The sequence below is a fragment of the Molossus molossus genome, unplaced genomic scaffold (genome assembly GCF_014108415.1).
Source record: "Molossus molossus isolate mMolMol1 unplaced genomic scaffold, mMolMol1.p scaffold_m16_p_1, whole genome shotgun sequence".
NCBI lineage: Eukaryota > Metazoa > Chordata > Mammalia > Chiroptera > Molossidae > Molossus > Molossus molossus.
The window spans coordinates 2,147,435-2,174,323 of NW_023425344.1; the positions used below are offsets into that span (position 1 = coordinate 2,147,435).

The 26,889-nt window shown below is 68.5% G+C and overlaps 1 protein-coding gene across 2 annotated transcripts; it reads left to right on the forward strand.

Moving 5' to 3' along the window:
* The first annotated feature begins 1,951 nt into the window (after positions 1 to 1,951).
* DOK7 (docking protein 7) lies at positions 1,952 to 24,054 on the forward strand. Of its 2 annotated transcripts, XM_036276218.1 has the most exons (10): positions 1,952 to 2,005; positions 2,069 to 2,114; positions 9,738 to 9,968; positions 11,191 to 11,391; positions 17,458 to 17,577; positions 18,116 to 18,235; positions 18,588 to 19,306; positions 22,794 to 22,842; positions 23,545 to 23,682; positions 23,918 to 24,054. In XM_036276218.1, exons 1-10 carry the CDS (start codon positions 1,952 to 1,954, stop codon positions 24,052 to 24,054), a joined length of 1,815 nt encoding a protein of 604 aa, XP_036132111.1. The 2 variants fall into 2 exon arrangements, with proteins under 2 accessions (XP_036132111.1, XP_036132122.1); XM_036276229.1 differs by lacking the exons at positions 9,738 to 9,968; positions 11,191 to 11,391.
* The last annotated feature ends 2,835 nt before the right edge of the window (positions 24,055 to 26,889 follow it).

Here is a 26,889-nt window from a genome sequence, read left to right on the forward strand (position 1 = left end):
GCTGGGCAACTGCTCTGGGAAAGACGGCTGGCAGCCACACAGGTGACACGGGTCGGGGGAGGGTGTTCAGGGGACACAGAGCCGCTTCCCAGGCCTGGGGTGACCCTGCTCTACATTAGGCCCTGGCAAGACAACCAGAGCATCAGAATCCAGCTTGTGGTCCACCAGGGACCTTCCCTCTCAGCTCCCCAGAAACAGCTCCGCATCCAGCTCCTGGGACTCCAACCCACAGCTCCGAACCTGTCCGGGGTTGGCCGCGGTGGGTCAGCCTGGGAGGGAGACCTGGCACCCTAGCGCTGAGCATCATGTCCCCTCTCTGAGTGGCGGGAACCGGCCCTAAGCATCTGGACAAGGTAGACACACGGCCCCGGAACGGCAGCCCTCCTGCCTGCGGCTTCGGGTTCGGAGGACACTTGATCTCTTCCCCCTTATCCCTGCCCGAATGTAGCCCCTTGAGGAGGGCGCACTGCTTTTCATGGCTGTTCTGGGGTGCTGCCCCCCACCTCTGCACTGTCCACTTATTTTGGATGCTTTTGGAATCAGAGATGGGAGCTGACTGACGTCCAGGGTGTGGCCCTGCAAGGTCCCCAAACCTCCGGGGTTCCTAGAGACCCCTGAACATCCGGACTAGAGCTGCAGGGTGGAGGAGGGGAAATCCCTGGCTCAGAGCCCCTCCCTCCCCCACTGCCAAGGGGCCTCCTGGCGCCCTTAGGGACAGCGCAGCTCCGGCCTGGAGGGGTGTGCTCCGCTGGGCTGGAGGGGAGCAGAGGTGGAGCTCTGGGTCCGAGCCGCAGGCCAGACCATGGACCCCGGCATCACCCTGCATCACCCTGCCTGGGGGGCGGGGGGCCAGACCGTGGACCCCGGCATCACCCTGCCTGGGGAGCGAGGGGGGGGGCCAGACCGTGGACCCCGGCATCACCCTGCATCACCCTGCATCACCCTGCCTGGGGAGTGGGGGGCCAGACCGTGGACCCCGGCATCACCCTGCATCACCCTGCCTGGGGAGCGGGGGCGCCAGAACGTGGACCCCGGCATCACCCTGCATCACCCTGCCTGGGGAGCGGGGGGGCCAGACCGTGGACCCCGGCATCACCCTGCATCACCCTGCCTGGGGAGCGGGGGGGCCAGACCGTGGACCCCGGCATCACCCTGCATCACCCTGCCTGGGGAGCGGGGGGCCAGACCGTGGACCCCGGCATTACCCTGCATCACCCAGCATCACCCTGCCTGGGGAGCGGGGGGGCCAGACCGTGGACCCCGGCATCACCCTGCATCACCCTGCCTGGGGAGCGGGGGGCCAGACCGTGGACCCCGGCATCACCCTGCATCACCCTGCCTGGGGAGCGGGGGCGCCAGAACGTGGACCCCGGCATCACCCTGCATCACCCTGCCTGGGGAGCGGGGGGGCCAGACCATGGACCCCGGCATCACCCTGCATCACCCTGCCTGGGGAGCGGGGGGCCAGACCGTGGACCCCGGCATCACCCTGCATCACCCTGCCTGGGGAGCGGGGGGCCAGACCGTGGACCCCGGCATCACCCTGCCTCACCCTGCCTGGGGAGCGGGGCGGCATGGGGGGGCGCTGAAGGGCCGAAGGCCCAGCCGTCCACAAGTCAGTCTGTTGTCAGGAGTGACCAGTGACAGACCTGGAGCGGGGGAGGGGCAGGTGCCAGAGGGTGCAGCCGGTTGGCTGAGGATAACTTGAAAAGTGGGGGACAGGAGCAGAGGAGTGTCCCCTTTTGGTCGGGCGGTTCGCTGTGCGGGGGCCGAGGAGCGGCACCGGGCGGCCGCGGGCCGGGTCGGAGCCGAGCGGCGGGGGGCGGGGGCGGCGCGCACACCTCGCGGGACGCCCCGCCCGCGGCCCGCCCTCCCGCCAGCCCAGGCCCTCCCCGAGCTATTCTGAAAGTGACCCTGGGCTGCGCGGCGGGCGCGGGAACCATGACTGAAGATGACCGAGGCGGCGCTGGTGGAGGGCCAGGTCAAGCTGCGGGACGGCAAGAAGGTGCGGGCGCGGCGGGCGCGGGGGGGGGGGCGCGGGCGGCCGCTCACCCCCCTGTCCCCGCAGTGGAAGACCAGGTGGCTGGTGCTGCGCAAGCCGTCGCCCGTGGCAGGTGAGCGGGCCGGGCCGGGCCGGGCGCGGGGTGCGGGGCGCGGGCTCGGCGGCCGCCTGTGCCGGGCGGGCGGAGCGCGGCCAGCTCGCCCGAAATAGCCGGCGGCGCCGGGGCTGTAACCGGAGCGCTCGGGCCTCGGCCTGCGCCTGCCGGGCGCCGGGACCCTCCCGCAGGCCGGGCGCGGGGCTGGGCGCCGGCCTCGCGGACCCGGTCCGGGCCAGAACCTGTCCAGAGGGCAGGCTGGGCTGGAGAGGCCGAAGGGAGCCTGGCTGCCCCTCCCCCTCCCGCGCAGGGACCCGGAAAATGCTCCCCGGGCCCTGGGGTGCTGAGCTGTGCCACCGAATCCAGATGGGTGCGGCGTTGCGGGCAGGGCCGGCCACCTGCCCAGGTAGAGCAGAGGCTGTGGGTAGGGGCAGGGTTGCTTCTGTCCTGAAGACAGCGGCCCTCCTGCTGGGGGCACAGGCCTCCTGGAGGAGAGAATGGCACCTCCCTGCTGGCACCGCGGCCCCCCACCAGCGGCACCCCTGCTCCCCGACCTGCGGCACCCGTGGGAGGGCGGCAGGGAGCCGAGGTTGGGCACCTTCCTCCTCAGCGAGTGGCTCCGGCGCAGTTGGGAGGCTGGCGCTGGGAGGCCGGCTGCAGCTGCTGGGGAGACAGGTGCCCTGGAGCCGGCCCAGGCACCAGGGGTCTGTGCGGGATGCTGGGGTGTGGGTGTGCTGCCCCACACGTGTGGGTCTGCCAGAGAGTCTTCCGGGAGCCTGGTGGCTGTCATGTCCCGGAGCGGGGTGCGGGGTGCCCTCCCTGTTCTCCTCCTGCGACCCCTCCTCAGTCCCTTCTGCTGAGCCTGCTCCAGGCACCTCGCCCCCCGCACCTCTCAGTTGCAACGCAAGGGCCTGCTCTCCGGCGACACACTCACTTCCTGTCTGGCCTCAGCTTCCCGCTGGGGGCCTGGTTCATCCACCATCTTCCTGCCCCGAACCCTGGGCCTGGTGCCTTGCCCTGGGGAACTCCACGGATGCCAGGTGGGGGTGGGTGGGTGCGGGAAACAGAGGCAAGGGATGGGGAGGCACCGGGCAGGCTGAGGGCTGGGGCAGGGGGCACAGGCCTGCGGTGACGGAGGGGCTTGCTCGGGCAGGGTGTTGCTTGGTGGGTCCCTGGTGAGCTGGGGCCTGTGCAGAACTCAGGGGCAGTGTCCCCTGGAAGAGGAGCTCAGGGGGTGGCCTTTGTGCCCGTGTGTGGGTGGGGGGTGATTTGCAGCCCAGTGGGGGATCTCATCTCAGTATCAGAGAGCTGTCTGAGAGGGGCACTCTGGCCTGGGGGTGCACCGGGGAGTGTGCTGGGGCCCCCAACACTGCAGAGTCATCCAGTGTCCAGGTTGCCCAAGAGCAGCGGAGAGAGTGGTTACAGTGGGGGACCGCTCCAGAGCCAGAAGGAAGGGCTTGCCAAGGGTGGGGGGCTGGGTTTGGGGGAGCTGGCGAAGAGGAGAGGGCGGGACACTCAGGCAGGGCCTTGCAGAGGGATTCGAGAAATGGGGGTGTGCTCTGTCCCCTCTGAGTTGACGTCCACTGAGCCCATCCACTGTCAGAGCATGAGGACTGGGGGCATCTTACAGACCACGGGCAGGGGTTCAAGGCAGAGCTCCCTGCCTCATGCCCTGCCCCCAACTTGTGCCCGGTAGGGAGCCGTGCTCCTGTCCTCATGCCTCCTCCCTGCCCCCACCCTGAAGACTAGCTCCCCCAGATGAATGGAGGTGTGGGGGGCACACCCTCGTCCTTGAGGACTCACAGAGAGGACCTTCCAGATTCGGGGTGAGGCCGGGAGAGGGGGGTCAGCCCTGCCTTCTCCTCATAGGAAGTCCAGGACTCTTACTTTTATTTTTATTTATTTTTTATCCTCACCCGAGGACAGTTTTGCATTTATCTTCAGATAGAGCTGGAAGGAGAGAGGGAGGAAGAGAGCGAGAAAGAGAAGCATCGATGTGAGAGAGACACATCGAGTGGTCACCACCCACACCGCCCCAACCGGGGCCGGGGACAAACTGCAACCGGGGTACGTGCCCCTGGCGGGAACCGAACTCGGGTCTCTGGTCCGCGGGTCGATGGATGCTCTAACCGCTGAGCCAAACTGGCCAGGGCAGGACTCTTATTTTTAAAGTTGTTTGTCCGGAGGGCCTGCAGGGACAGTTAAGAGGCAGCAGGGGTGCGGCGGCGGCGGGAAGGGCACCTTGGCACAGTGCGCCCTCTCTCCTCCCAGGAGCACTTCCTAGAGTGGAGTTTAGTCCGGAGAGGAAGGAAAACACCTTTAACAAGAGAAGTGAAGTCAATCTTTACGGAACGTAGTGACACGTCTGCGGGTTTGTGTTCCTCGCGGTCTCAACCTCTGTCCTGACCAAAGGATTCGTGTCTGGGTGGCTCTCTGGTCCGGGCCCAGGTCTGGGGACCCGGGCAGCCTCTGTTCCTCGGGCTGAGGCTCAGGATGGGGGGTGCCCTCGGGGAGGGTGTGGCCTGGGCACGAGGTGTCCAGGGGCGCTTCAGAGCAGAGCATTGGGTGGTTCTTGGGCCCACCACACCTGGGGTCTCACATTACTCTCCTGTGCCCGTTCCCTGGGGGCTTTGCTCAGCCCAGAAAAGCCTCCAGGGGGACCCCGAGTCCTGGAGCTGGTGGGGCTTTGGGGTTATTACAGGCAGAGGGCTGCCCGGCGGAGGCTGGCGGATCTGCCCCTGCTCCCTGGCTAACGTGGGATCTGTCTCGTCCGCCCCAGGATGGTGCTCAGGGAGGGGTTCCCCCAGAGCAGTATCACCCCTTGCGGGCATCTTGGTGAGGTTGGGATTACTGGATAAGGTAACCCCAGCTGCCCTTGGCCACACCTCAGGCTGCACAAAGGGTGCAGGAACGGGAGCCCGGGCACGTGACCCCTCCCCAGGTGGGTGTCCTTAAGGGGCAGGGATCCTGGGTGGTGGTGATGGCGAGGGACCCCTCCTGGGCCGCATCTCCGAGCCTTGGTTGATCTGCGTAGGGATGGGCATGATGTCTGAGCTCCTGCTGGGCAGGCAGCCTCTGGACAGTGTGGGCGGCAGCCCCTGCCCCCTGGAGCCTTACCGAGGAGCCCGGGAATCGGAGTCCTCGGCTCAGATCTCGGCCCCCTTCACACGAGCCGAGTGACTGAGCCCAGTGCTCGCTGCGTTCCCGTGGTGGCCCCTGTCCGGGGTGGGCGGGAGGTGGGTGGAAGGCCGGGCACCCATGTGCTCCCCCGATGCCTGTGAGCCCCGGGCCCTGCGTCAGGCGGGCCTCCTGGCTGCCCCACCCTCCGGCCGCCAGACCATCAGCAGGGTCCCTGCGGGCTCCAGCCAGCCACTCTCCTGAAGACACTGCCTCAAGGTCACTGTGACCTCTCAGGGCTAAATCCAGCTGCTGCTCCTCTGGCCCCTGTCGGGGCTCGGGCTGTGTCTGATGGGGGTGACCTCCATCTCCAGCCGGCTCTCGGCCTGGTCTTCGCTGCGGGGTCCCCCCACCCACGGAGCCTGGAGGTTCTCCTCTTCCTGACACCCCTCCGCGCCGGCTGTGAACGCCTTGGAGGGCTCATGACTCCCCGGTTATTTTTACATCCAGCTGCCTGCGCGCACACTGCCTGGTGTCCTACAGGCCCCTCGGGCTCATGTGTCCAGGACAGCACCCCAACTCTGGCCACTCCCCCAGCATCCCTTCCCTCATCCCTGAGAGCCGTCACACGGTGCCTGCAGGCCAGCCCAGGCCGCAGCTCACTGCGGAAGCCGCGGAGGCCGCAGCCTCTTCTCCGCACAGTGGGGCCGCCCCGCCCAGAGCCCCCGAGCCCCCGGCGCCGAGGTCAGGCTCTCAGCCTGGCTCTCTGGACCCACAGCCGAAACTCCTGATGTGGGGCCGCTCCCCCCTCCCCCTGTGCCAGCCCAGCCCTCGGGTCCTCCAGGCCGTCACGCTGCTGTCCCCCGGGCACGATGTTCCCTGGGCTGCTGGGCTGGCTCCTCATATCATTCGGAAGTCGACGTCTGTTCTGACCCTGAGCTCAGTTGCACACCCCCCACCCCCACTGTCCTCTGTCCCCAACCCCAAATCACACTTCCTCATGGGCTCTCCTCGGTTGTACCGCCTCAGTGTCTGACGCCCGCTGTGTCCCCGGGTCCCCAGGCTGCCCTGAGCAGAATGCAGGCTGAGTGGAGGCTGGGGAGGCTGGGGGGCAGAGCAGAGGTGGGAGTGACCCCACGAGGCTCCTTCATGGTCCTCCCGTGGGGGCAGGGCCCTCTGGGGGGCAGGACCCTCTGGGGAGTAGGACCCTCTGGGGGGCAGGAGCCTATGGGGGGCAGGGCCCTCTGGGGGGCAGGAGCCTATGGGGAGCAGGATCCTATGGGGAGCAGGAGCCTATGGGGAGTAGGACCCTATGGGGAGTAGGACCCTATGGGGGGCAGGAGTCTATGGGGAGTAGGACCCTATGGGGGGCAGGAGTCTATGGGGAGTAGGACCCTATGGGGAGTAGGACCCTATGGGGGGCAGGAGTCTATGGGGAGTAGGACCCTATGGGGGGCAGGACCCTATGCCAATGTTTGCCTTTCCTAACCCGGGAGCCCGCCCTCCCTCCTCCCTTCTCCCTGTGGGGCTATGGTGGGCAGAGCTTGGGGGCACTTGTGGTCAAACCACATCATTCCCTGTGTTTAGTGACCTGAGACTGTCCCCGGTCCTGGGCCGAGGTTCCCTGGTGTGGCACCTCGGCTTGGCGGGTGAGAGGTGCCCGTTTCCCAGACGGGCAGCAGAGGCTCCCAGAGCTGAGGGTCGTGGGGTTGGGACCTCCTGTGAGCGTGTGTGCTCCGTCGTCCCCACTGACTGGTGCGTTCCTCAGTGCCTCTCGTCACTGTCATCCGTGTCTCCGTTCTCCGTGGCGACCCCAGTGCCCTCACCTCGCCACGCGCTGCGCCCAGACCTCCTCCAGGCCCGCAGACGCCACAGCCCTGCGCTGGCCGGCGGTGGCTGCCTGTGCCCTCCGCCCGAGCGTCCGTGGACGGGCTGCGGCTGTGAGCAGGGCCAGCTGGTCCCTCTCGGGCCCGGGCTCACCCTGCTGGGAGAGGAGCCCCACTGGCCATCTGAGTGGGGTGGCTGGTGTGCTGGTGGAAGACCGGTGGGCGGCCTCAGCCCTGACCAGTGCAGCTGGGCTTCCTTCGAGGGGTGCCGCTCCGGGGTGCTCCTGGCCTGGGTCCCAGAGGGGCTGGCCGGCTGGGGCAGCTCCAGTGGCCCTGCCCACGTGTCCCCGACCCTGCTCGGTCTCAGGCTCCCAACGAGATTTCCGTCATCTGCCGCCCGTTACTGGAGTGGCTTTGCACTAAACAGCCCCCCCAGAATGGGTTTTAAAAATAGGGTCCATATGCCCTGGCCAGTTTGGCTCAGCGGTTGAGCGTCGGCCTGCGGACCAGAGAGTCCTGGGTTCGGTTTCTGCTAAGGGCACGTACCTCACACACACACACAAAATGGGCTCCATTTATCACCCGAGGCGATGGGGAGAGGACAGGGGTCGGAGCAGCTGTGGGACACAGGGCCCGCTGGGCCCCCCACTGACTGACCAGCCAGCCCCTCCCCTCACCTGCTTTGAGGGAGCCGCCCTTTGGGGACCTGAGGACGCTGTGTGGGGTGGACATCAGAGGCCTCAGTTGGCCTCTGCCAGCCTCTCTCTCGGTTTTGTTCGTATTTAAAAGCGAGCCTAGTGCCTTGGACATGGCCCCTAAGTAGGGGGTCCCTATTTAGTCCGCTACAGACAGGCGCAGGTGGGCGTGGCTTCTCCTGAAGGACTGGGTGTGAGCTGGACCCACCTCGGAGTTTCAGGGACACAGGCCCCCAGCCCCCAGCCAGGTCGCCAGTGCAGGTGGCGGGAGGCGCGAGGAGCTCTGGGCGGGCGCAGTGGTTATTGTCGGGCTCACGTCTGCACTTGGGGTCCACAGCCCGTGGCCTGAGCCACCTCCGCCCACACTTGTTCCTGTGGCCATTTTTCAGGAACACAGCCCCTCACTACGGCTGTCGGCTGCTTGCATTGCGGGAGTGACTCTGCAGAAAGGCTGTCGACCTAGCTCTGGGCTGTATTACCGGGAGCATGAGTCCTAGAACAAAGGAGGTGGTAGTCTCGCTCTGCCGTGCTGGTCAGGTCCTGCCTAAAGCAGTGTCTTCCATTTGATGGACCATCCCCACCCTCATTGTGCCAGGCTATGGGCTGTCCCCGTGCAGAGCGAAGGGAGCCTGCCTTCGAGGGCTCACCTCTGGGTGGGAGGGGGAGACAGCAGACAGACCAGCGGCCCCGAGGGACGCCGGAGCCTGCTGTGGGAGGGGCGCAGGAGGTGGTGGTGTGCGTGGGTGTGGGTGGCTGCTCCCTCTGGAGCTGCCCCCCTCCCCGGGGCTTCCCTCTCTCATCCCAGGAGTCTTCACCTCGGGTCTGTTACTGCTGGTCTTTCTATGATCACCGCTTGCCGCAAGTCCTCACTTCTTGGGCCTTGGTGACACGTTTGGGGGACATTTTCACGTGACACATGGCCTTGAGGCTGCCCGTGTGACTGGCTTCTCCCTGGGCCAGGCCAGGCTGCCTCTTCGGGGCCACCCTTGGGGAGAATGTGCTGGAGCCCTCAAATGGACCGGTGGGTTTCCGTGGATTCTGATTTCCTTTTTTTGTCAAAATGGGAACATCTTTGTGTTGTTTTTTCCTGATATAAGCATTTCGAGCACAATGGACAGGTGTGAAGCCCCCGCACTGTCCGCACCCAGTGTCGCTCAGGCCGCCTGGCTCTGAGCTGGGTCTGGGCGGGGGGGGGGGCGGCCGGTGCAGAGCCGCAGCCCAGGGTCAGGGCTCCAAGAGGGGGCGTCGCTGCTCTGCTGCCCGGGACCTGCACACCAGGGGGCCGAGGTCGGGAGCTCCCTCCGGAGCCGGCGTCACCCTTCCGTGTGTTTCTGCGTCACCGCAGGCCCCTGCTGCTGCACCCTTGCCGAAGCCTGGGCCTGGGGTGGGGTGGGGGGTGCACTTGGAGGCACCGGGAGCCACTCCTGTGGGGTGCAGCCGCATTTGGGGCCTCCCCTGCTCCCACCCCACCGATCAGCTGCTTGCTTTGCCGTTGGGGCGACAGGGACGCGATCATGATGCTGGACTTGGGGACAGACTGGACGCCCCGATGCAGGCACGCCCCTGGGCTGGGGAAGAGCCTGGTGCGCCAGTGTCAGGCGCTTGTGCGGGGCCTGCAGTGGGCCCTCCGCCCCCTGGCCTTGGCCCTCCCCCAGGGCTGGAGACCCGAGTCCAGGAGGGGAGGGGGGGTGGCAGGAAGGGGCACATGCAGAGCTGAGGGAGGCCCAGGCCCCGGCAGGCTCCGTGCTCGTCCCCCAAGCTGCCCTGACGGTGACCCCAGGGGCTGCAGGCTGGTGATGCTCTGGCCGAGGGCCAGGACCCGGCCTTGGTGTCTGGTCCTCTGCCCGTGTGAGCCGTGCAGGGTGGGGTGACCTTCTCCGAGTGGCTGCGTGGCTTGCTCAGGGTCACCCCTCGAGCCCTGGGCTCTCTGGGGTGGGTGCTGGGACTCGGGGCGGCTGCTCTGGCTGCGCCTGAGGGCCTTGCGTGTCCCGTGCGCCCTGCAGACTGCCTGCTGATGCTGGCCTACAAGGACCGGTCGGAGCGAGCCAGGGGCCTCCCGGAGCGCAGCAGCCTGACGCTGGAGCACATCTGCGGCCTGGAGCCCGGCCTGCCCTACGAGGGCCTGGCCCACACGCTGGCCATCGTCTGCCTGTCGCAGGCCGTCATGCTGGGCTTCGACAGCCGGGAGGCCATGTGCGCCTGGGACGCCCGGATCCGCTACGCACTCGGCGAGGGTGAGTGGTGCGGGGACCAGGGTCCAGGGGCAGCCTCCACCCCGACCGGCCGCAGGGAGGGGAGCGGGGGTCTGCTGGGCGTCCTCCTGGGTCTGCGCCTAGGGCCCGGGAGTGGGCGGGGCCCAGCTGACCGGTCAGTGAGGAGGAGGCATTACCGCCAGCACAGGCTGCCTGCGCCAGCCGCCTTCCCCAGAGCCCCTCGCCACCAGCCGGTGAGGCTCGTCCAGGGGCCCCAGACCGGCCCCTGCAGGCACCTGTGGGCTCAGCCACTGGCACAGGGCAGAGGGGGTGTGCAGATGGGGTCCCGCCAGCTCCGGGCTCAGGAGCACAGCTCCCCTTTCTCTTAGGGGTGGGGCGGGCACCTTGATAGAGAGGAGACCGGGACCCTGGGACTCGGTGTGGCTTGTGGGAGGGGGTGTGTCGGACGTGAGGGTGGCCGAGGCAGGCTGGCTGCCCTCCTCTCGGGGGACCGGGTCCCCAAGTATGCACCCCTTTCCAAAGTGGGACAATCTGGGGACACAGCTCACATCCGCCTCCCCCTAGGGCAGTGGTCCTCAACCTTCCTGCTGCCGCGACCCTCTGATACAGCTCCTCGTGTGGTGGTGACCCCCAACCATAAGATTATTTTTCTTGCTACTTCATATCTGTAATTTTGCTACTGTTATGAATCGCCATCGGAAACATGTTTTCCGATGCTCTTAGGCACCCCTGTGACAGGGTTGTTCGACCCCCACACGTTGAGAACCGCCGCATCGGGCTTCAGGGGCCAAGGGCCAAGCCGAGATGGGGCTGAGATCCCAGGGAGCAAGCTGGTCGTGCTCAGCACCGGGGGGTTCCTCGCTGGAGAGGGGGGTCTGCAGTCTCCCGGTGTCCCTGTAGCCAGGCTGGCTGTGAGGCGGACCCCAGACATTCCCAACGTCCCAGGCCTCGTTTTCCCCGTCTGTGAAACGGAGCCACGCCGGCTGCCATGTGGGCTGTTTCCTGTGAGAGCTGCTCTGTGAGCCGGGTCCCCACGCAGGTGTCACCAGCAGCCCCCCAGGAGGGACTGTCACCAGGCTCGCTGGGCCAAGTCCGCTGTGGGGGGACAGCAATGGTCAGGGTAGCCCCTCTGAGGACTCGCCCGCCTTGAAGGATGGGTGAGGTCAGTGTGGCCGCCAGGCTGGGTGCTGCCCCCCCGGCCCCTCCCCCCAGTGATGCCCTCCTGCCCCTGCCCGGCCCTCAGTGCACAGGTTCCACGTGACGGTGGCCCCGGGCACCAAGCTGGAGAGCGGCCCCGCCACCCTCCACCTCTGCAACGACGTCCTGGTGGTGGCCAGGGGCGTGCCCCCCGCCGCCTCCGGCCAGTGGAAGCTGTCGGACCTCCGGCGCTACGGGGCCGTGCCGAACGGGTTCATCTTCGAAGGCGGGACCAGGTGTGGATACTGTGAGTATGCGGCCGTGGGACCCGGGCACCGGGGCTCCCGCTTCCCCAGCCGACCTTCGCCCGCCTGCTCGCTGGGCTGGCGGCTGGGGCGAGGCGCGTGGGCGGTGTTTCTCAGCGTGAGCCCCTCGCTCCCCCGTGGGGAGCGCCCCGGGCACGCGCCCGCAGAAGGCCCCCGGGGTCTCGGGAGCAAGGCCTTTGCGTACCGTCCGTGGCCCTGCGCCTGCGGCCACAGAGCCGAGCTGCTCGGGTCCGACTGGGTGAACGGAAAGAAGAGCCGCGTACCTGGACGGTGTGCGGACCAAGGACTCCTGGGGCACCCCCAGCCTGGCCCTGAGCCCCACACCCACGGCAGGGCGGGCGGGCTGCCTGTGTCCCAGGTGAGGGCAGGTGTCTGGCAGGTGAGCTGGGAGAGGGTGAGGCCCAGCGGCTGGCACGAGCCGACCTGGAGCGGGGCTGTTTCAGGGTCCCTCACGGCCCCCGAGGCCGCACGTGTCTGGGCTGGCACAGGTCTGGCGGGGTGTGGGCAACGGGCCCAGGGACGTGGCCCTGCTGTGGTGTTGGGGCTGCCCCAGGCCACGTGTGACCCGCGGCCCCTGCGGGGCCGAAGCCCCTTCTGTCCTCGGTCCGGGGGAGCCCACGCCTGTCTGCCCGAGGCCGAGGTGGGGCGGGGTGGGAGCTATGCACTGGACCCCGCACTGTGCACCCCCATCTCGGTTCTCTGGGACAAGGGCAGTCGGGGATCCCCCCTCCGTCGTGCAGAGGAGATGGGGCTCAGTTGCGGTAACTTCTCCCTCCGCCCACCCAGCGGCTGGAATCCCATCACAGCCTCCGAGAGGACAGAGATGTCGGGGCTCAGCTCAGGGTGGGCGGGGTCTGTGGGCTCCAGGGCCTCGGGCCTGCCTCGGTTTCCCTGGTGGCAGTGCGTGAGGACCGGGCTGTGCCCACTGCTGGCTGCGGGGCCCCTGGTCCTCGAGGGGCCCCGTGCTCCCCTGAGGAGGGAGCGGACCCGGTGGGCCTGCAGAGGGGGGCGGCCTGGGGTGGCTTGCCCTGAGGAGACAGACACTGACAGCCAGCTGACTTCCCATGTCGCTGGGGCCTGGGCTTGGGGGGTGGGGACTTCGGAGGGGCAAAGGGGGGTGGGGTGGACAGTTTGGGCAGTAGCCCCTGGAGCGAGCAGGGTGACCGTGGCCAGGCCTGTGGGTCTCCCACCCTGGGGCTTTGAGTGGGGGATGGCTTGGGCCGCCTCATCTTTGTCATGTCAGAGGTCTCAGCGCTGGGCGTCCAGCACAGGGGACAGGACGGGGCTCCACCCTGGATGGTCAGAGGCCGCAGGCCTCGGTGTCCCGGGCACATGTGCCCCCTCTTGCCATCGGCTGCTCTGAGCACCCAGCGCCGGCCCCTTCGCCTCTCTCCTCTGCTCGTCCCGGGACCGTGGCGTTGGTACCGGCCCTCCTGGCACTCCTGGGGGTGGCGCTGGCCTGTGTCCTGCCGGGGTGCGGTGGGGTGAGGGTGGAGCAGGAGGCCCCCTGTCCTTGGAGACCCGTTTTATTCGCCCAGACACAGTCATCGGGCCCCCTGGGCAAGTTTCCTCTGAGGCCGGTTGCAGTTCCGACTTGGTGTGGCGGCGCCTTTGCGAGGAGACAGCTCCGGCTTCGGAGCGGGTCCCCGAGGCCGAGACCTGCCGTGCTTTCCTGAGGGCCACTGGCCTCTCCCAGGCAGGGCTGTCCCCGAAGACCTGCTGGACACCCCAGTCCACGGCGGGACCGACCCTCACACGGGCGGGTCCTCCTTCGGGGGGCCACAGGCATCTGCACACCCGCACGAGCCAACCGCGCTCACGACGGGTCCCTGGTCTGAGGGATCCCGGGTGGGGGCAGGGCTGGTCCCGTCTGTCCCGTGTCCTCTGCTCAGGTCAGAGTTCACGCGCCGGGCACAGCCCGTGAGCCTCGCTCGCCGTGTGCGCTGGGCCCACACATCTGTCCGCTGAGACTTCCGGGCTCTGGTCCACAGGCGGGTTCTGGCCCCAGGAGCCGGGGGACGGGGAGGGATGTGCTCAGCGCGTCTCTGTGCCCGGCCGGTGTGGGGTCATGAGACATGCAGGCCTCGGAGGGCGCGACTCCGGCCGGGTGTCGGGAGGGTCTCGGGCGCCGGGCTTCTGCAGTGAACGGGAGTCAGCCCCCCGCGGAGGGTCATGGAGGGCCGAGGAGGATAAAGGGTGCTCCAGGCACCTGTCAAGCTGGGAGGGTGACCTGTTGGGGGGTGGCGAGGCCAGGCGGGGGGACAGTGCAGGTTATGAAAGCCCAGTAATGGGCTCTCAGGCTGCTTCCAGAGCAGAGGGAGCCAGTGAAGGCTCTTGAGCAGGAGCAGGCCAGCAGATCTGGGTTTAGGATGACGACGGGCCCGGGGAGCAGATGGGACTGAGGCAGGGGCTGTGAGAGGTTCCAGAAGGTTCCAGGAGAGCGGGCTGAGTTCCCAGCAGCTGTGGGGGGCGGGCCTGTGGATCCCAGGCCTGTTAACAAGGTGGTAATTGAGCCCTGGTCGGTTTGGCTCAGCGGTTAGAGCGTCGGCCCGGAGACCAATGAGTCGCGGGTTCGAGTCCCTGGCCCTAGCCAGGCCGTGCAGGAGGCAACCAGTTCACGTGTCTCTCTCACGTCGATGTTTCTCTCTCCCTCCCTCCTTCCCAAAAGTGTCCTTGGGTGAGGATTGAAAAACAAAAAACAAAACAAGGTGGTAACTGAAGGGGGGGTGAGGGAGAGGCAGTGCGGGGAGGGCGGGGGGAGAGGCAAGGCGAGGGTCCCGGCGGGGGTGCAGGGGGTGCAGGCCGAGGGCCCCTCCCCAGTGCCAGCCCATCCAGCGCTGCGGCCCTGGGCAGCCTGAGCCACGGCCCTCCCCCTCCTACTTGGCAGCAGACGGAGGGGCACTTATGAATTGTGGTCCTAGGACCATTTCCGGCTCACACCAGGAGCTCACCGCTCCGGGTCGAAGACCTCCTGCCACGTTTCTGACAGGTTCGCGGTGGGTGTCAGCTGTGTCTCCACTCGGGCTGGGAGCGGTGGCCACGGCAGTGCTGGAATCCAGGGCGATTCTGGGCACGAGTGTCCAGGGAGATGACCCAGAGACCGAGGCTGCACAGGGACACCCGCCAGGGGCGGGACAGGCCACCCACCCTGCAGAAGTCCCACCTCGCTGGGGCGCTGGGCGCTGGCTCCTCAGCCCTCGCCCGGCCCACACTGCACACGAGGACACCGAGCCGCCAGCTGCCCAGACTTGCCGGTCTGAGCGCGGTGGAGCCGGGGTCTGCCCCGTGGCCTGGCCACACAGGGTGAAGGGGGCAGGAGCCATGGTGATGCCCACTGGCCCCGGGTCCCAGCAGCCTACCGTCCTCTGTGGCATCTGCTTGTCTCCTTGGGGCAGAGGCAGCCCGAGGGGCAGGTGTGGTGTCCCCTGCTCTGTGGCCTCACAGGGACATGACCTGCACGGGAGCCTCAGCCCACGCCCAGATTCGAGGAATTCGGGCTGGGCCATAGACCCCGTCCAGCCCGGGACCTCGGGGACTAGCTACCTGCGGGTCCTCAGACCTCGGCCACGCCCACACCCCCTCCCAGCCTCTCCTCTGCTCCCAGTGGGGCCGGGAGGACCCGTCCCGGGTGTAAGTCCGACCTGCACCCTGGCTCACTCAAGCCCCCGCCCAGCCCCCACACTGCTCCCACTCCCAGCAGCTTCTGTGGGTTGAGAGTGACCCCACCCACGGGAGCCTGTGGGCAGCACGGGGCACAAGCCCTCAGAGGGCCGGGGAGGGGCCGGGGAGCCGTGTCCAGGGGGCTTTGTGAGGCTCAGGCAGTCCAGCCCTCGGGGAGCTGCGTCCTCCCCCGGAGCCCCTGCGGCCCCGCAGCCAGCGTGGGGGCTGAGCTGTGCCAGGCGCACCAGCCGCGTCTTCAGGAGCAGACGCCCCGGTGGAATGCCGCCGGCTCGACTCCCCTCGTAATGTTGTTTTTTATAGTCGGGGGACTGACTGTGCCCTGGCCGCTGCCAGCTGCCCGGGAGCTCGGGATTAGAGCTGGCCCTGCGTGCGGGCGGCGGGCGGGGCGGCCTACTGGAGGGCCTCCGCCGGCCTGGCTGGCCAAGGTGGGCACGGTGCTCCGAGAGCACCCTGGCTAGGAGGGCGCCTGCGGGCCTCGAGCGTGTCCCAGCTTGAGTTCTCCTCTCTGCCCCCTCTGGGCCTGTTTCTCATCTCTACAGTAGGCAGGTCACCGGGTTTGGGGCATTGATGGCTGAAGCTCCCACACTGGAGGGTGCTGTACACCCTGGTGCCGGGGTGCCACTGCGGGGCGCCGTGGCCTTGTCCCTGGACCTGTGAGGGTGGAGGAGGCCTCATGGCGGCAGAGGCTTTGGTGCGGAGCTTACCCGTCCCGCCCAACGCCCAGTGTGGCCCGGGACCTTCCCCTTGAGAGCGTGCCTTTCATTGGGCATGGGCAGAGGGCAGGAGCCCCGGGCATTCCTGGGCGGTGAGGCCAGTCTTACCGTCCAGACCACGTGGCCGGCGTCCCCATTCACTCGGTGAGGGATTTCATTCACCCTGGCAGGGCTGCGGGCCCAGCGGGAGGGCGGGTGGGACGTCCTGCTGACTCACCCAGCCTGCCTGCCCTCTGCTCTGACACCACCCTGGTGCAGCAGGTCCTGGGTGCCCCCCTGCCCCGGGTGTCCCCCCTGCCCCGGGTGTCCCCTCTGCCCCAGGTGCCCCCCTGCCCCGGGTGTCCCCTCTGCCCCGGGTGCCCCCCTGCCCCGGGTGTCCCCCTGCCCCGGGTGTCCCCCCTGCCCCGGGTGTCCCCTCTGCCCCGGGTGTCCCCCCTGCCCCGGGTACCCCCGTGCCCCGGGTGTCCCCGTGCCCCGGGTGTCCCCCTGGCCCGGGTGCCCCCGTACCCCGGGTGCCCCCGTGCCCCGGGTGTCCCCCGTGCCCCGGGTGCGCCCCCTGCCCCGGGTGCGCCCCCTGCCCCGGGTGCCCCCCCTGCCCCGGGTGTCCCCCTCTATCCTAGGTGCTCCCTCTGCCCCAGGTGCTCCCTCTGCCCCAGGTGCCCCCTTCTGCCCAGATGCTCCCCTATATGTGTCCCCCACTGCTTCAGGTACCCCCACCTCCACCCAAGTTCTTCCCTTCGCCCCTGGTGCCCCCTACCCCAGGTTCCTCCTCTGGCCCAGGTGCCCCCTCTACCCCAGGTGCCCCCCCTACCCCAGGTTCCTCCTCTGGCCCAGGTGCCCCCTCTACCCCAGGTGCCCCCTCTACCCCAGGTTCCTCCTCTACCCCAGGTGCCCCCTCTACCCCAGGTTCCTCCTCTGGCCCAGGCTTCTACTTCCACTGGGCTCCCCTCTGCCCAAGCCCCTGGGGCTGGTAGTCCACCCCAGGCCTTCCCTCTGCTAGGAGGGAGCCCCACAGGAGTGACCCCGACCTGCACGTTTACCTGGAAACGCCGGGGAGGGGCGCCGTGAGGGGCCAGGCCGCTGACCGGCCCAGCAGGGTGCCGGCTCTTCGCGGAGCAGGTGTTCCGGAGCACAGCTCCCCGGCACCCCTATGTAACACGCATGAGAGCCGCGGGTGAGGAAACCAGGTGTGGGGCCCCCGACCTGGCTGAGGTCTCAGGGCCACCCTCCGGCACGTGGACCTGCTCTGGGCCGCCCCGCTCCCACCCCTAGATGAGCTTGGAGGTGTGAGGGCTGCTGGGCTCTCCTGGGCGGCCACCAGCCTCCAGAAGCCCGGCTCCTCGTCCTGGGGTGAGAGGTGGGAGGTGCCCAGGGAGGGCCTGGGGCAGGAGGGAGGGACCCCCTCCCCCACGAGTCCCTGCCCCGCAGGAGGAGGGTGGCCGCTGGTGGTGGATCGGCAGCACCCAGGTGTGTCTGAAGGACTGGCGGGGTCCCGGGCTGTAAGAGACTCGTCCGGGCTCCAGGGAGGGGACAGTCCTGTCCGGTGGTCTCCTGGCCTTGCTCCGCTTCCTCAGCTCCAGACCCCTCGCCCTTGAGCCTGCCCTGCGGGGGCCACACTCTGCTGGGCCGGGCTGACCGGGCTGTGCCCTGCAGGGGCCGGGGTCTTCTTCCTGTCTTCAGCCGAGGGCGAGCAAATCAGCTTCCTGTTCGACTGCATCGTCCGAGGCCTCTCCCCGACCAAGGGCCCCTTTGGGCTGCGGCCGGTTCTCCCAGGTGCGTGGGGGGTGGCCTGGCGGGAGGGTCGCTCAGCCTCTGCCCTGCTCCCCGTGCCCAGCTGGGAAGGCGGCCTCCTTGGCTGCACCGTGGCTCCTGGGTCACACGCCTTCCTCTGCAGCTCTGAGCCATTGGGACCCTCGGGCCCACTTCCGGTTGGGACAGTTGTGTGCCTGAGGTCGCAGGGATTGTGGGCTGGAGGCGGGTGGGGCCTCCTGTGTCCCCTTCCCTGGGTGTGGCCCAGCTGCCCTTCCAGAATCCTGGCCGGAGCCTCACAGCCGGGCTCCGCGGGGTGGTGCGGTGGCGCCCTCTGCTGGCGCTGTCCTGCACTGCAGCCCCGGTGTGGTGGCTGCAGGAGTGTGGACAGTGTCTGCAGGAGGATCGCCTGTGGCCCTGCTGTGGCATTGGGGCTGCACTAGGGTGCACGTGGCCCGGACAGCGCTGGGCTCTCCTGGAGGTTCTGGGCAACACGTGGGCTGTGGCCGAGGGCCCTGCGGGGGCAGGGCTGGGGCCACCTCTTGATTCCTCTCTGCTCCAGACCCCAGCCCTGGGGGACCTGCCACCACGGAGGAGCGAGCGGCCCAAGAGGCCCTGGAGGCCCTGCAGCTGGAGAAGCGGCTCAGCGTCCTGTCCCACTGCGGCCGGCTGGGCAGCGGAGGTAGGGCCGAGGGCGGGCTCCGGCGGGCGTTCAAGCCTCGGGCCCTCTCCCTCCATCCATTCCTTCCCTCCGTCCTCTCCATCCTGTTTCCTTGTTCGTTTCCTGGTCGCGATGCCACACCCGGTGCTGGCCTGGCACTGACCGGACACCTGGTGCAGCCACCACTCGGGCGCGGCTGTGGCCCCGGGCTCCCCAGCTGGGCCCAGACCGAAAGGCTCAGGGTGCAGGCCGAGTGCTGGTTTGGGGCAGGGGTGGGGGGTGGGGTTCGGAGATGTCCTAGATGGCGGCACTCTCTGAGCCCCCCAAGTCCCCAGGAGCCCACAGCAGCCTCAGCGCCCCCTCTCGGTCTCAGGGGATGACCGCAGCCTGTCCAGCTCGTCGTCCGAAGCCAGCCACTCAGAGGTCAGCGCCAGCAGCCGGCTGACGGCGTGGCCAGAGCAGTCATCCTCTGCCGGCACGTCGCAGGAGGGGCCGGGGCTGGCGGCCCAGGCCCCCGGGGAGGCCCCGCTGGGCGCCTCGAGGCCGCCCCCCAAGCCGCTGAGGCCGCGGCAGCTGCAGGAGGTGGGCCGGCAGAGCTCCTCGGACAGCGGCATCGCCACGGGCAGCCACTCCTCCTACTCGGGCAGCTTCTCGTCCTGCGCAGGGAGCAGCCTGGACGTGTGGCGCGCCGGCGACGAGTTCGGTTCGCTGCTCAGCCTGCCGCCGGCGGCCGGGGGGCCCGAGCCCAGCCTGTGCGCCTGCCCGCCAGGGACAGCGGAGTACCAAGTGCCCAGCGCCCTGCGGCCCCACTACGACACGCCCCGCAGCCTGCGCCAGGCCCCCAGGGACCAGACCCCGGCGGCGCAGGGGGGCCCTGATGACAAGGCCGCTGGGGACCCGGGCGGCCACATGCCCACGGGGTGTCCCTCCGGCTGGCTGGGCGCGAGACGCCGGGGACAGGAGACGGAGGCCCCGGGCAGCGAGATGGCACTGCCCAGCCCGGCCCCCCGCGAGCCCTGGGAAGCAGGCGGCACCCACGCGGGGCCCCCTACCGCCTTCTTTTCTGCGTGTCCCGTCTGTGGAGGCCTCAAGGTAAACCCCCCTCCCTGAGGGCTGCTATGGCCCCTCTGGACAGGAGAGGAGGGGCGCCGGCCTCTGTGGGGGGGTGTCCATTTGCCACTTGGTGACACCACCAGCAACTGTGTGGCTCAGTGGGGAGGGTGGGAGAGGGGCACCCCCCCAAGGACCAGCCCTCCTGGGGAGCGGAGCCTGCAGAGGGGGTGCAGCAGCCACAGTGGACCCTCAGGACTGGCCGCAGCTGGAAGTGCCTTCTGGGAAGTGGGGGCTCTGGGTGGCAGGCGATCAGCGGAGCCCCAGCCAGGATCAGGCCTCCTGCCAGAGCCTGGGGTGCTCAGGGGCCAGAGGCCCTCCCCACCCCACCCACTGCCTACCTCCAGGTCAGGGAGCCTGACGTCTCAGTCCCGGTCCCCTCCCCCGTTGCAGTCAGCTGCTTGTAGAAATGAAATCCCTGCGCAGCGGGTCCGTCTGCCGTGTCCCGGGAACTGGACCCCGGACTGGCCTCCCTGTGTCTCGTGTGTAGGACGAACTTAACCTTTTTGTCCCTCCCCTCCTCGAACCCACAATCACAGGTGGCCTGTCCTTTGGGGAGAAACTGAGGCTCAGGAGGTCCGGGACTTGTGTGTGTGTGGGGAGTCTTGTGACTCTGAGACCCCCCTTTCTGCTCACCCCACTCCAGCCTTGTCCTGGACCTGGAGGGTCCCAGGGAGGGGTGCGCAGGGAGCGGGGGCTCACCGCCTTCCCCGTGGCCAGCTGCCAAAGGGCTGGGAGGCCAGTGGTCAGAAGCAGGGGGTGCCGGCTCCAGGCCGGCCCGGGTCCTGCCCGCCCCCACGCCCGTCTGCTCGCTGCATGGAGTGCAGCCGCGTGGCCTGGTCTGTGCGCTGGTTCTGCGGTCTCGAGGCGCCGGGAGCGGGTGGCCTGTGTCCGCAGCCTGGACTCTGGTTGGCTTCTCAGGGCGCTGGGATCAGCCCCGTCGGGCAGCGGCTCACCTGTCACTGTTCCGCTTGTACCTTCACTGTTGGCTGATGGTGTTTGTTGCTCTTTTACACTTTTAAAATCTGCGTTTGTAATAAATTCTTAGACTGGAAATAAAACGTTCTTTTCTTACCATCTTGTCCCGTCCGTTTGGCCTGCGCTCCCCGCCCCCGCCCCCTGCACCAGCCCTCCCTGCAGGGGTCAGACTGTCTGAAATCCCGCCTGGCTAGTCAGCCTGAAGCCTCCGTGTGTGGGGTGTGGACACTGAGTGGCGGCTGCAGACAGCCACGGGGCTGGCGTGTGTGCACGTGTGCATGTATGTGCTGTGTGTGCATGCATGTGGCTCATTAGCATGTGGTATGTGATGTGTGCAGGTGTGTGCTTTGTAATGTGTGTGCACGTGTGGTGTGCGGTGTGTCCATGTGCACGCATGTGTGTGTTTTGTGCATGTGTGTACGCACATGTGTGTATGTGTGTGGTCTGTGCGATGCATGTGCACATGTGGTCTGAGTGGTCACTGGAGGTCACAAAGTCCTGAGTCGTCCTGGGGCTCAGGCAGGTGGCTGCCACGTCCAGCTGAGGTGGATACTCGCTTTCTGGACCAGTGAGCGTGCTGGCGGGGAGCCTGGCGGCCCCTCACTCCTGTCTCCCCGACGTGGGCGGCGGGGCTCCAGGGATCCCATTGGTCTTCTCTGCACGTCCTAGGGGCACACCCTTTCCCGTCACCCCAGTTTTCACCCTTGTTTATGCCCTGTAGAGTGGGGCATTGTGGGAGGCAAAGGCACGCTTTGGGGGCTGAGCTGGGCCCACTGGCCACTGACCACCTGTCTGAGCCTGTTTCCTCCTCCATAGATGGGACCACAGTCCCTACCTCCCTGGGCGTACGGAGAGGGTGCGTGGACAGGGTGCGTGGACAGGGTGCGTGGAGAGGCCTGTTAGAGCAGGTGTCTCTGCATATGGCACCATCACCGCCAGCCCAGAGGGACCTGCCGGCATCGGGTCCCTCACAGAGAGGGCTGTGAGCTGCTGCCACCTCCGAGCGGGGGGTGGCCTGGGGGCTGGGCTGTCCTGCCACGCTCCACGGGTGCCCTGCCCAGGGGCCCCTTACCCACAGGTGGCAGAGGGGTGCAGGCATCCCTCCAACTGAGCAGACTTTGGTCCAGCGGTTGAGTGACTTGGCCTCCCCCCTCCCCGCCGTGGGCGTCCAGGCAGATGGCTGGGGGTTGGGGGGAGGGCCATCTGGGGGTGAGGTGGGAGGTGTGGACTGTGGCACCCGGGTGGGGCCTCGGGCGAGGTTGGAGCCGGGGGGCCAGGGCCTTCTGCATCGGTTCTTGGCTGGAGGAGGCATCCACTGAGGACCGGGGGGCAGGGGCTGGGCTCTGGCCTCAAGTCCTCGCCGAGAGGAGGGAGGGACCCTTCATGGGAGTGACCGCTGGCCACCGCGGCCCTTTGGGAGCTTCTGGGGACCATGGTATGGCGTGATTCAGGAAGAGGAAGGCCCGGTCCCCTCACAAGCATGTCTTGGGCGCCCCCTGGATCCCAGGATGGCCTGGGGTGGCGTGGGGTTGGGGACAGCCTTGCACCCTGAGATGTCACAGGGGCAGGCACCCTCCTCATTCCCTTCTCAGTGTGCGCACAGGCCTCACTGCTGGCTCACCCATGGGATGAGGGCAGAGTGAGGCCTCTCAGGTACCCCGGAGCTTCCTGGGGGTGTGAGGCACCCGGAGGGGCCGATGCTCCTCATGAGTCCTGAGCCCTGTCTCCGGCCGCCTCTGCCTGGCCCACAGCCAGCGTTGGGTTTGAGGGCACCTCCGGGACCGGCCCCCAAAGCAGGTGCCATCGAGATGGGGCTCCCGGGTGGAGGAGCCCAGAGAACTCAGGTCCGGAGCCAGTCGGCCTCTTGCCCTGGGTGCTGGCGGTCGCGGGCCCAAGTGCACACGGGGCTTCTTCACACAGGTGACAGGCTAGAGTAGCCGGTGTTGGGGAGCTTGCCCAGGACCGGGGCGACGTGCTGTGCCCTGAGTCTGGCAGCACCGTCCCCTCCAGGAGGGCAGGCTGGGCACAGCCCCGTGCCAGCCCCACCCGTCGCGAGGCCCCACTGCCGGCTGCCCTCCCCAGGACCCTTTCCAGTCACCTGCCCTGCTGCTGTGGGGGCCCGGCCCCTACGGGGTTTGGGAGACCAAGGCCCAGTGACTGTGCCAACCAGGGGCCACTGTCCCTCCTTCAGTCCCAGCCAGTGCCCAGCTCTGAGGCCACCAAAGTCCCTCCTCTGGCTCTATCCAGCTGGAAGAGGCACCCGGACCCGGCCACCCTGCAGGGCGGGCCGGTTTGGCCTGGGGGCCTGACTCCGCGCCCCAGATGGGTCCTGTGGGGGCAGAGTCCTGGGGCACATGCTGAGGGCCCAGGCTGGTCTCCCTGTGGGTGGCCCGGCCCCGCCCTGTCGCTCTGGGGGCCGCGGACCGGCTCTCAGCCGGGTGCGGGGCAGTGGGAGCGGGGGGATGGCTGACCCGAGCTCTCTCTGGTCTAGGGAGCGGCTGCCTGGCCCCCTGGGCCCCCGACGCACTCAGGTAGGCTCGGCTCTGAGACCAGCTCCTGCGCAGCCGTGGGACAGGGAGGTGCGGTCCCAGGGCCGCAGTGAAGCCCAGCGGGACACCTGTGCCGGAGAGGGCAGTGGGCAGCGCTGCCGCGGGACCCTCTCTGGTGTGTGCGGGCGGCCGGGTGGCAGGGCAGGACCGGCACCTGGAGGCCGGGACTGCGTCTGCAGCCTGCTCCCGGGGCCCCGCCCTGAACCTCACTGGGCGGTTTCTTGGATGGGGGAGGGGACCTGAAGAGCCTGGGGCCATCCTGGAAGAGGGGTCACTGTGGATGAAAGTGTGGGCCGTGCTCAGGCAAGGGGTCCCTGAAACCTGGAGTAGGCAAGGTCACCCCGGACAGCCAAGGGGGAGGGCTGGAGTGTGGGCAGGGTGGGGGTGTCTTGCCTGGGAGGAGCTGGGGGCTGGGAGGGGGGCAAGGCTAGAGGGTGGGGGACACGCAGGGGACCAAAGACAGAAAGGTGGGCTCCCTGGACTTCTGCGGGCCTGGAGGCCAGCCCCCCACGGCGGGCAGAGGCTGCACTGGGGGCCTTCCGGAAGCTGGGTGCGAAGGGTCAGGGAGGGCGGGGCGAGGTCTCGGGTGCAGACAGCCAGGACCCTCAAGGAGCCAGGCCCTGGAGGGGGGGCACTGGGACATGGGGGGGAGCAGCCTTGGGAGTCAGCTCACTCTGGCCCCCGCACTCACAGCGCCTGCGCCCACAGGAGCCCCGCGGCCCGAGAGGCAGAGCAGGACGCCCACCCACCTGAGTGTCCCCACCAGCGCCCCCCTCCAGCAGCTGCACTACCTCGGCCTGGAGCTCCCCGAGGCCGGCGCGCGTGTCCGAGGTGGGTCCCACACGGGCGATGGGAGCCCAGGGAACCTTGGGGGCCCCTAACCCCAGGCCCCTCAGCCCTTGGCCAGGGGCTCTTCCTCCCAGCCACCCTGTCCTCCCTCCCACTGGGCTGTGACCCCTCCCTCGGGTGGGTGTTGTGGGCAGACCCCACCCGGCACCATGCAGGCCGAGCCTCTCCCAGGAGGAGGCGGCTCCTGGGGTCACCCAGCTCACGGCGCTGCTTTCAGGGGCCGGCACCTCCTGCTACGCACACATCGACCCGGAGGCCACGGCGGCAGCCCACAGGGCGGGGGCCCGGCACGCACAGGCCCGCGAGGAGCGGCTGGCCGAGCTGCAGCCCCGGAGGAAGGGGGCCCCTCGCTGAGCGGCCCTCGCCCCCACGGCTGGACTGTGGCCCCGAAGTCAGGCCCGTCGGTCACCTGTGCCACAACCCAGAGGTCTGGTTCTGTAGTCACAGCCTCCTGGTCGTGGGCATAGCTGGTCCCTGGTACCCCGAGCTGCCCCTTCCTTTGGTTAACAAGGTCCCTCTGGACCTCAAACGAGAAGGGTCGCTTCTGACGGTGGCCTGAGGCAGGGCCTGCATGCAAACTGCCCTCCCTTCCCTGAGGTGGTGGCCACGCCGGCGGGCCGGGCAGCCTGGGCCGAGGACCCCCAGTGCCGTCCTCCCCCGGGCTCGGGGTCTGTGCCACTGCGGAGCCTTGGACACGGGAGGGCTGCTCCAGGCTCAGACCAGCAGGCCGCCGGGGCCGCCACAGGCATTTACTGACGGCATCACTCGGGACCCATTACAGTTAGTGATGTAACTAGTCCTGCACCGTTAACACTGTTTTTAATACGCGATGACTTTCCCGAAGGACAGCTGCTCTCGTGCTGTCTGTGGCGGCTGCGGCTTCGCCTGGCGGCCCTGGGCAGTGTGGTCATTGTGTCGTGGCCGGGCTCAGGGCCAGGCTCAGCCCCACTTCGGTGGGTCGGGGTTGGGGTCCTCACGTTCCCTCCCATCAGTCTGGGGAGTCCAGCAGCACCGTCCTGGCTCAGGGGCTGGACGACTGTGGCTGCACTGGCCCAGGCTCCGGATGCCGGGAGGTCCCGAGGTGGTGCTCCCTGCCGCGCCTCCCGGAGCCTGGGCCCCGCCCCGGCCTCCACGATGAGCTGGGGCCCCGCTCTGCCCGCTGGGCCCCGCCCCGGCCTCCACGATGAGCTGGGGCCCCGCTCTGCCCGCTGGGCCCCGCCCCGGCCTCCACGAGGAGCTGGAACCCCGCTCTGCCCGCTGGGCCCCGCCCCGGCCTCCACGAGGAGCTGGGGCCCCGCTCTGCCCGCTGGGCCCCGCCCCGGCCTCCACGATGAGCTGGGGCCCCGCTCTGCCCGCTGGGCCCCTCCCCGGCCTCCGCGATGAGCTGGGGCCCCGCTCTGCCCGCTGGGCCCCTCCCCGGCCTCCGCGATGAGCTGGGGCCCCGCTCTGCCCGCTGGGCCCCGCCCCGGCCTCCGCGATGAGCTGGGGCCCCGCTCTGCCCGCTGGGCCCCTCCCCGGCCTCCGCGATGAGCTGGGGCCCCGCTCTGCCCGCTGGGCCCCTCCCCCGGCCTCCGCGATGAGCTGGGGCCCCGCTCTGCCCGCTGGGCCCCTCCCCGGCCTCCGCGATGAGCTGGAACCCCGCTCTGCCCGCTGGGCCCCTCCCCCGGCCTCCACGATGAGCTGGGGCCCCGCTCTGCCCGCTGGGCCCCTCCCCGGCCTCCGAGATGAGCTGGAACCCCGCTCTGCCCGCTGGGCCCCGCCCCGGCCTCCACGATGAGCTGGAACCCCGCTCTGCCCGCTGGGCCCCGCCCCGGCCTCCACGATGAGCTGGGGCCCCGCTCTGCCCGCTGGGCCCCTCCCCGGCCTCCGCGATGAGCTGGGGCCCCGCTCTGCCCGCTGGGCCCCTCCCCGGCCTCCGCGATGAGCTGGGGCCCCGCTCTGCCCGCTGGGCCCCTCCCCGGCCTCCGCGATGAGCTGGGGCCCCGCTCTGCCCGCTGGGCCCCTCCCCGGCCTCCGCGATGAGCTGGGGCCCCGCTCTGCCCGCTGGGCCCCTCCCCGGCCTCCGCGATGAGCTGGAGCCCCGCTCTGCCCGCTGGGCCCCTCCCCCGGCCTCCACGATGAGCTGGGGCCCCGCTCTGCCCGCTGGGCCCCTCCCCCGGCCTCCACGATGAGCTGGGGCCCTGCTCTGCCTGGCTGGGGCTCCAACCACAGCCTAGTCAGACCCACCTCCTTCTCCCTCCCTCCCATCCATCCATCCATCACACCCATCATCCATCCATCCGTCCGTCCACCATCCCTCCGACCAGCTCTCCCTCCCACCGACTCCCCAGCCCACTGGAGACACAGTGAGTGAGTGGGAGCCCGTGGGGAACGCAGAGCTCACACTCTGTGGGTTCTCCCACCAGCGGTGTTTGGGCTGGTGGTCTCCGGGACACCAGCCTCCCCTGCCCTGCTGAACTGACATCTGAGCTGGGGTCCAGGCAGCGGGAACACGCTCAGCCCTGAGCCTGGTGGGACGGGAGAGCTCTGGGCTATTCCAGCAAACCAGCCAGGTTCTCCGCGGAGGGGGCTCGGCCCTGGGCCCTGGCCTGGGCTGGAGGAGCAGGCTCTCCTTTGATGCGCAGGTGGGGCCCTGTCCAGGGCTCAGTGGTGTCGGGCCCTCTGAGGGGCTAGTCCACCACAGCACACCTTCGACTTCAGGCAGGAAAGGGGCGTCCCGCTGGGCACCTTGCTGGAGTGACGTGAGGGGGATGCGAGGACCCCCAGCGTCACGTCGACCGTTCTGACAGCTCAGAGGAAACCCTTTGACAAACATCTTACAGACACACGAGTTAGGGGACCTAAACAGCCTCATATCTATTTTTAAAAATTGAGATTTTAATTTTTTTATCCTCACCCGAGGACATTTTTCCATTTTTTGTTCAGAAAGAGTGGGAGGGAGGGAGAGAGAGAAACATCGACGTGAAAGGGACACATCGAGTGGCTGCCACCCGCATGACCAACCAGGGCCAGGGACAAACTGCAACCGAGGTACATGCCCTTAGCGGGAACCGAACCCGGGTCTCTCTACTGCAGGCCGATGCTCCAACTGCTGAGCCAAACCGGCCAGGGAGAGCTTTTAATTTTTTTAATCCTCACCAAAGGCCACTCCATTCATCTTCAGACAGAGTGGAGGGAGAAACATGGATG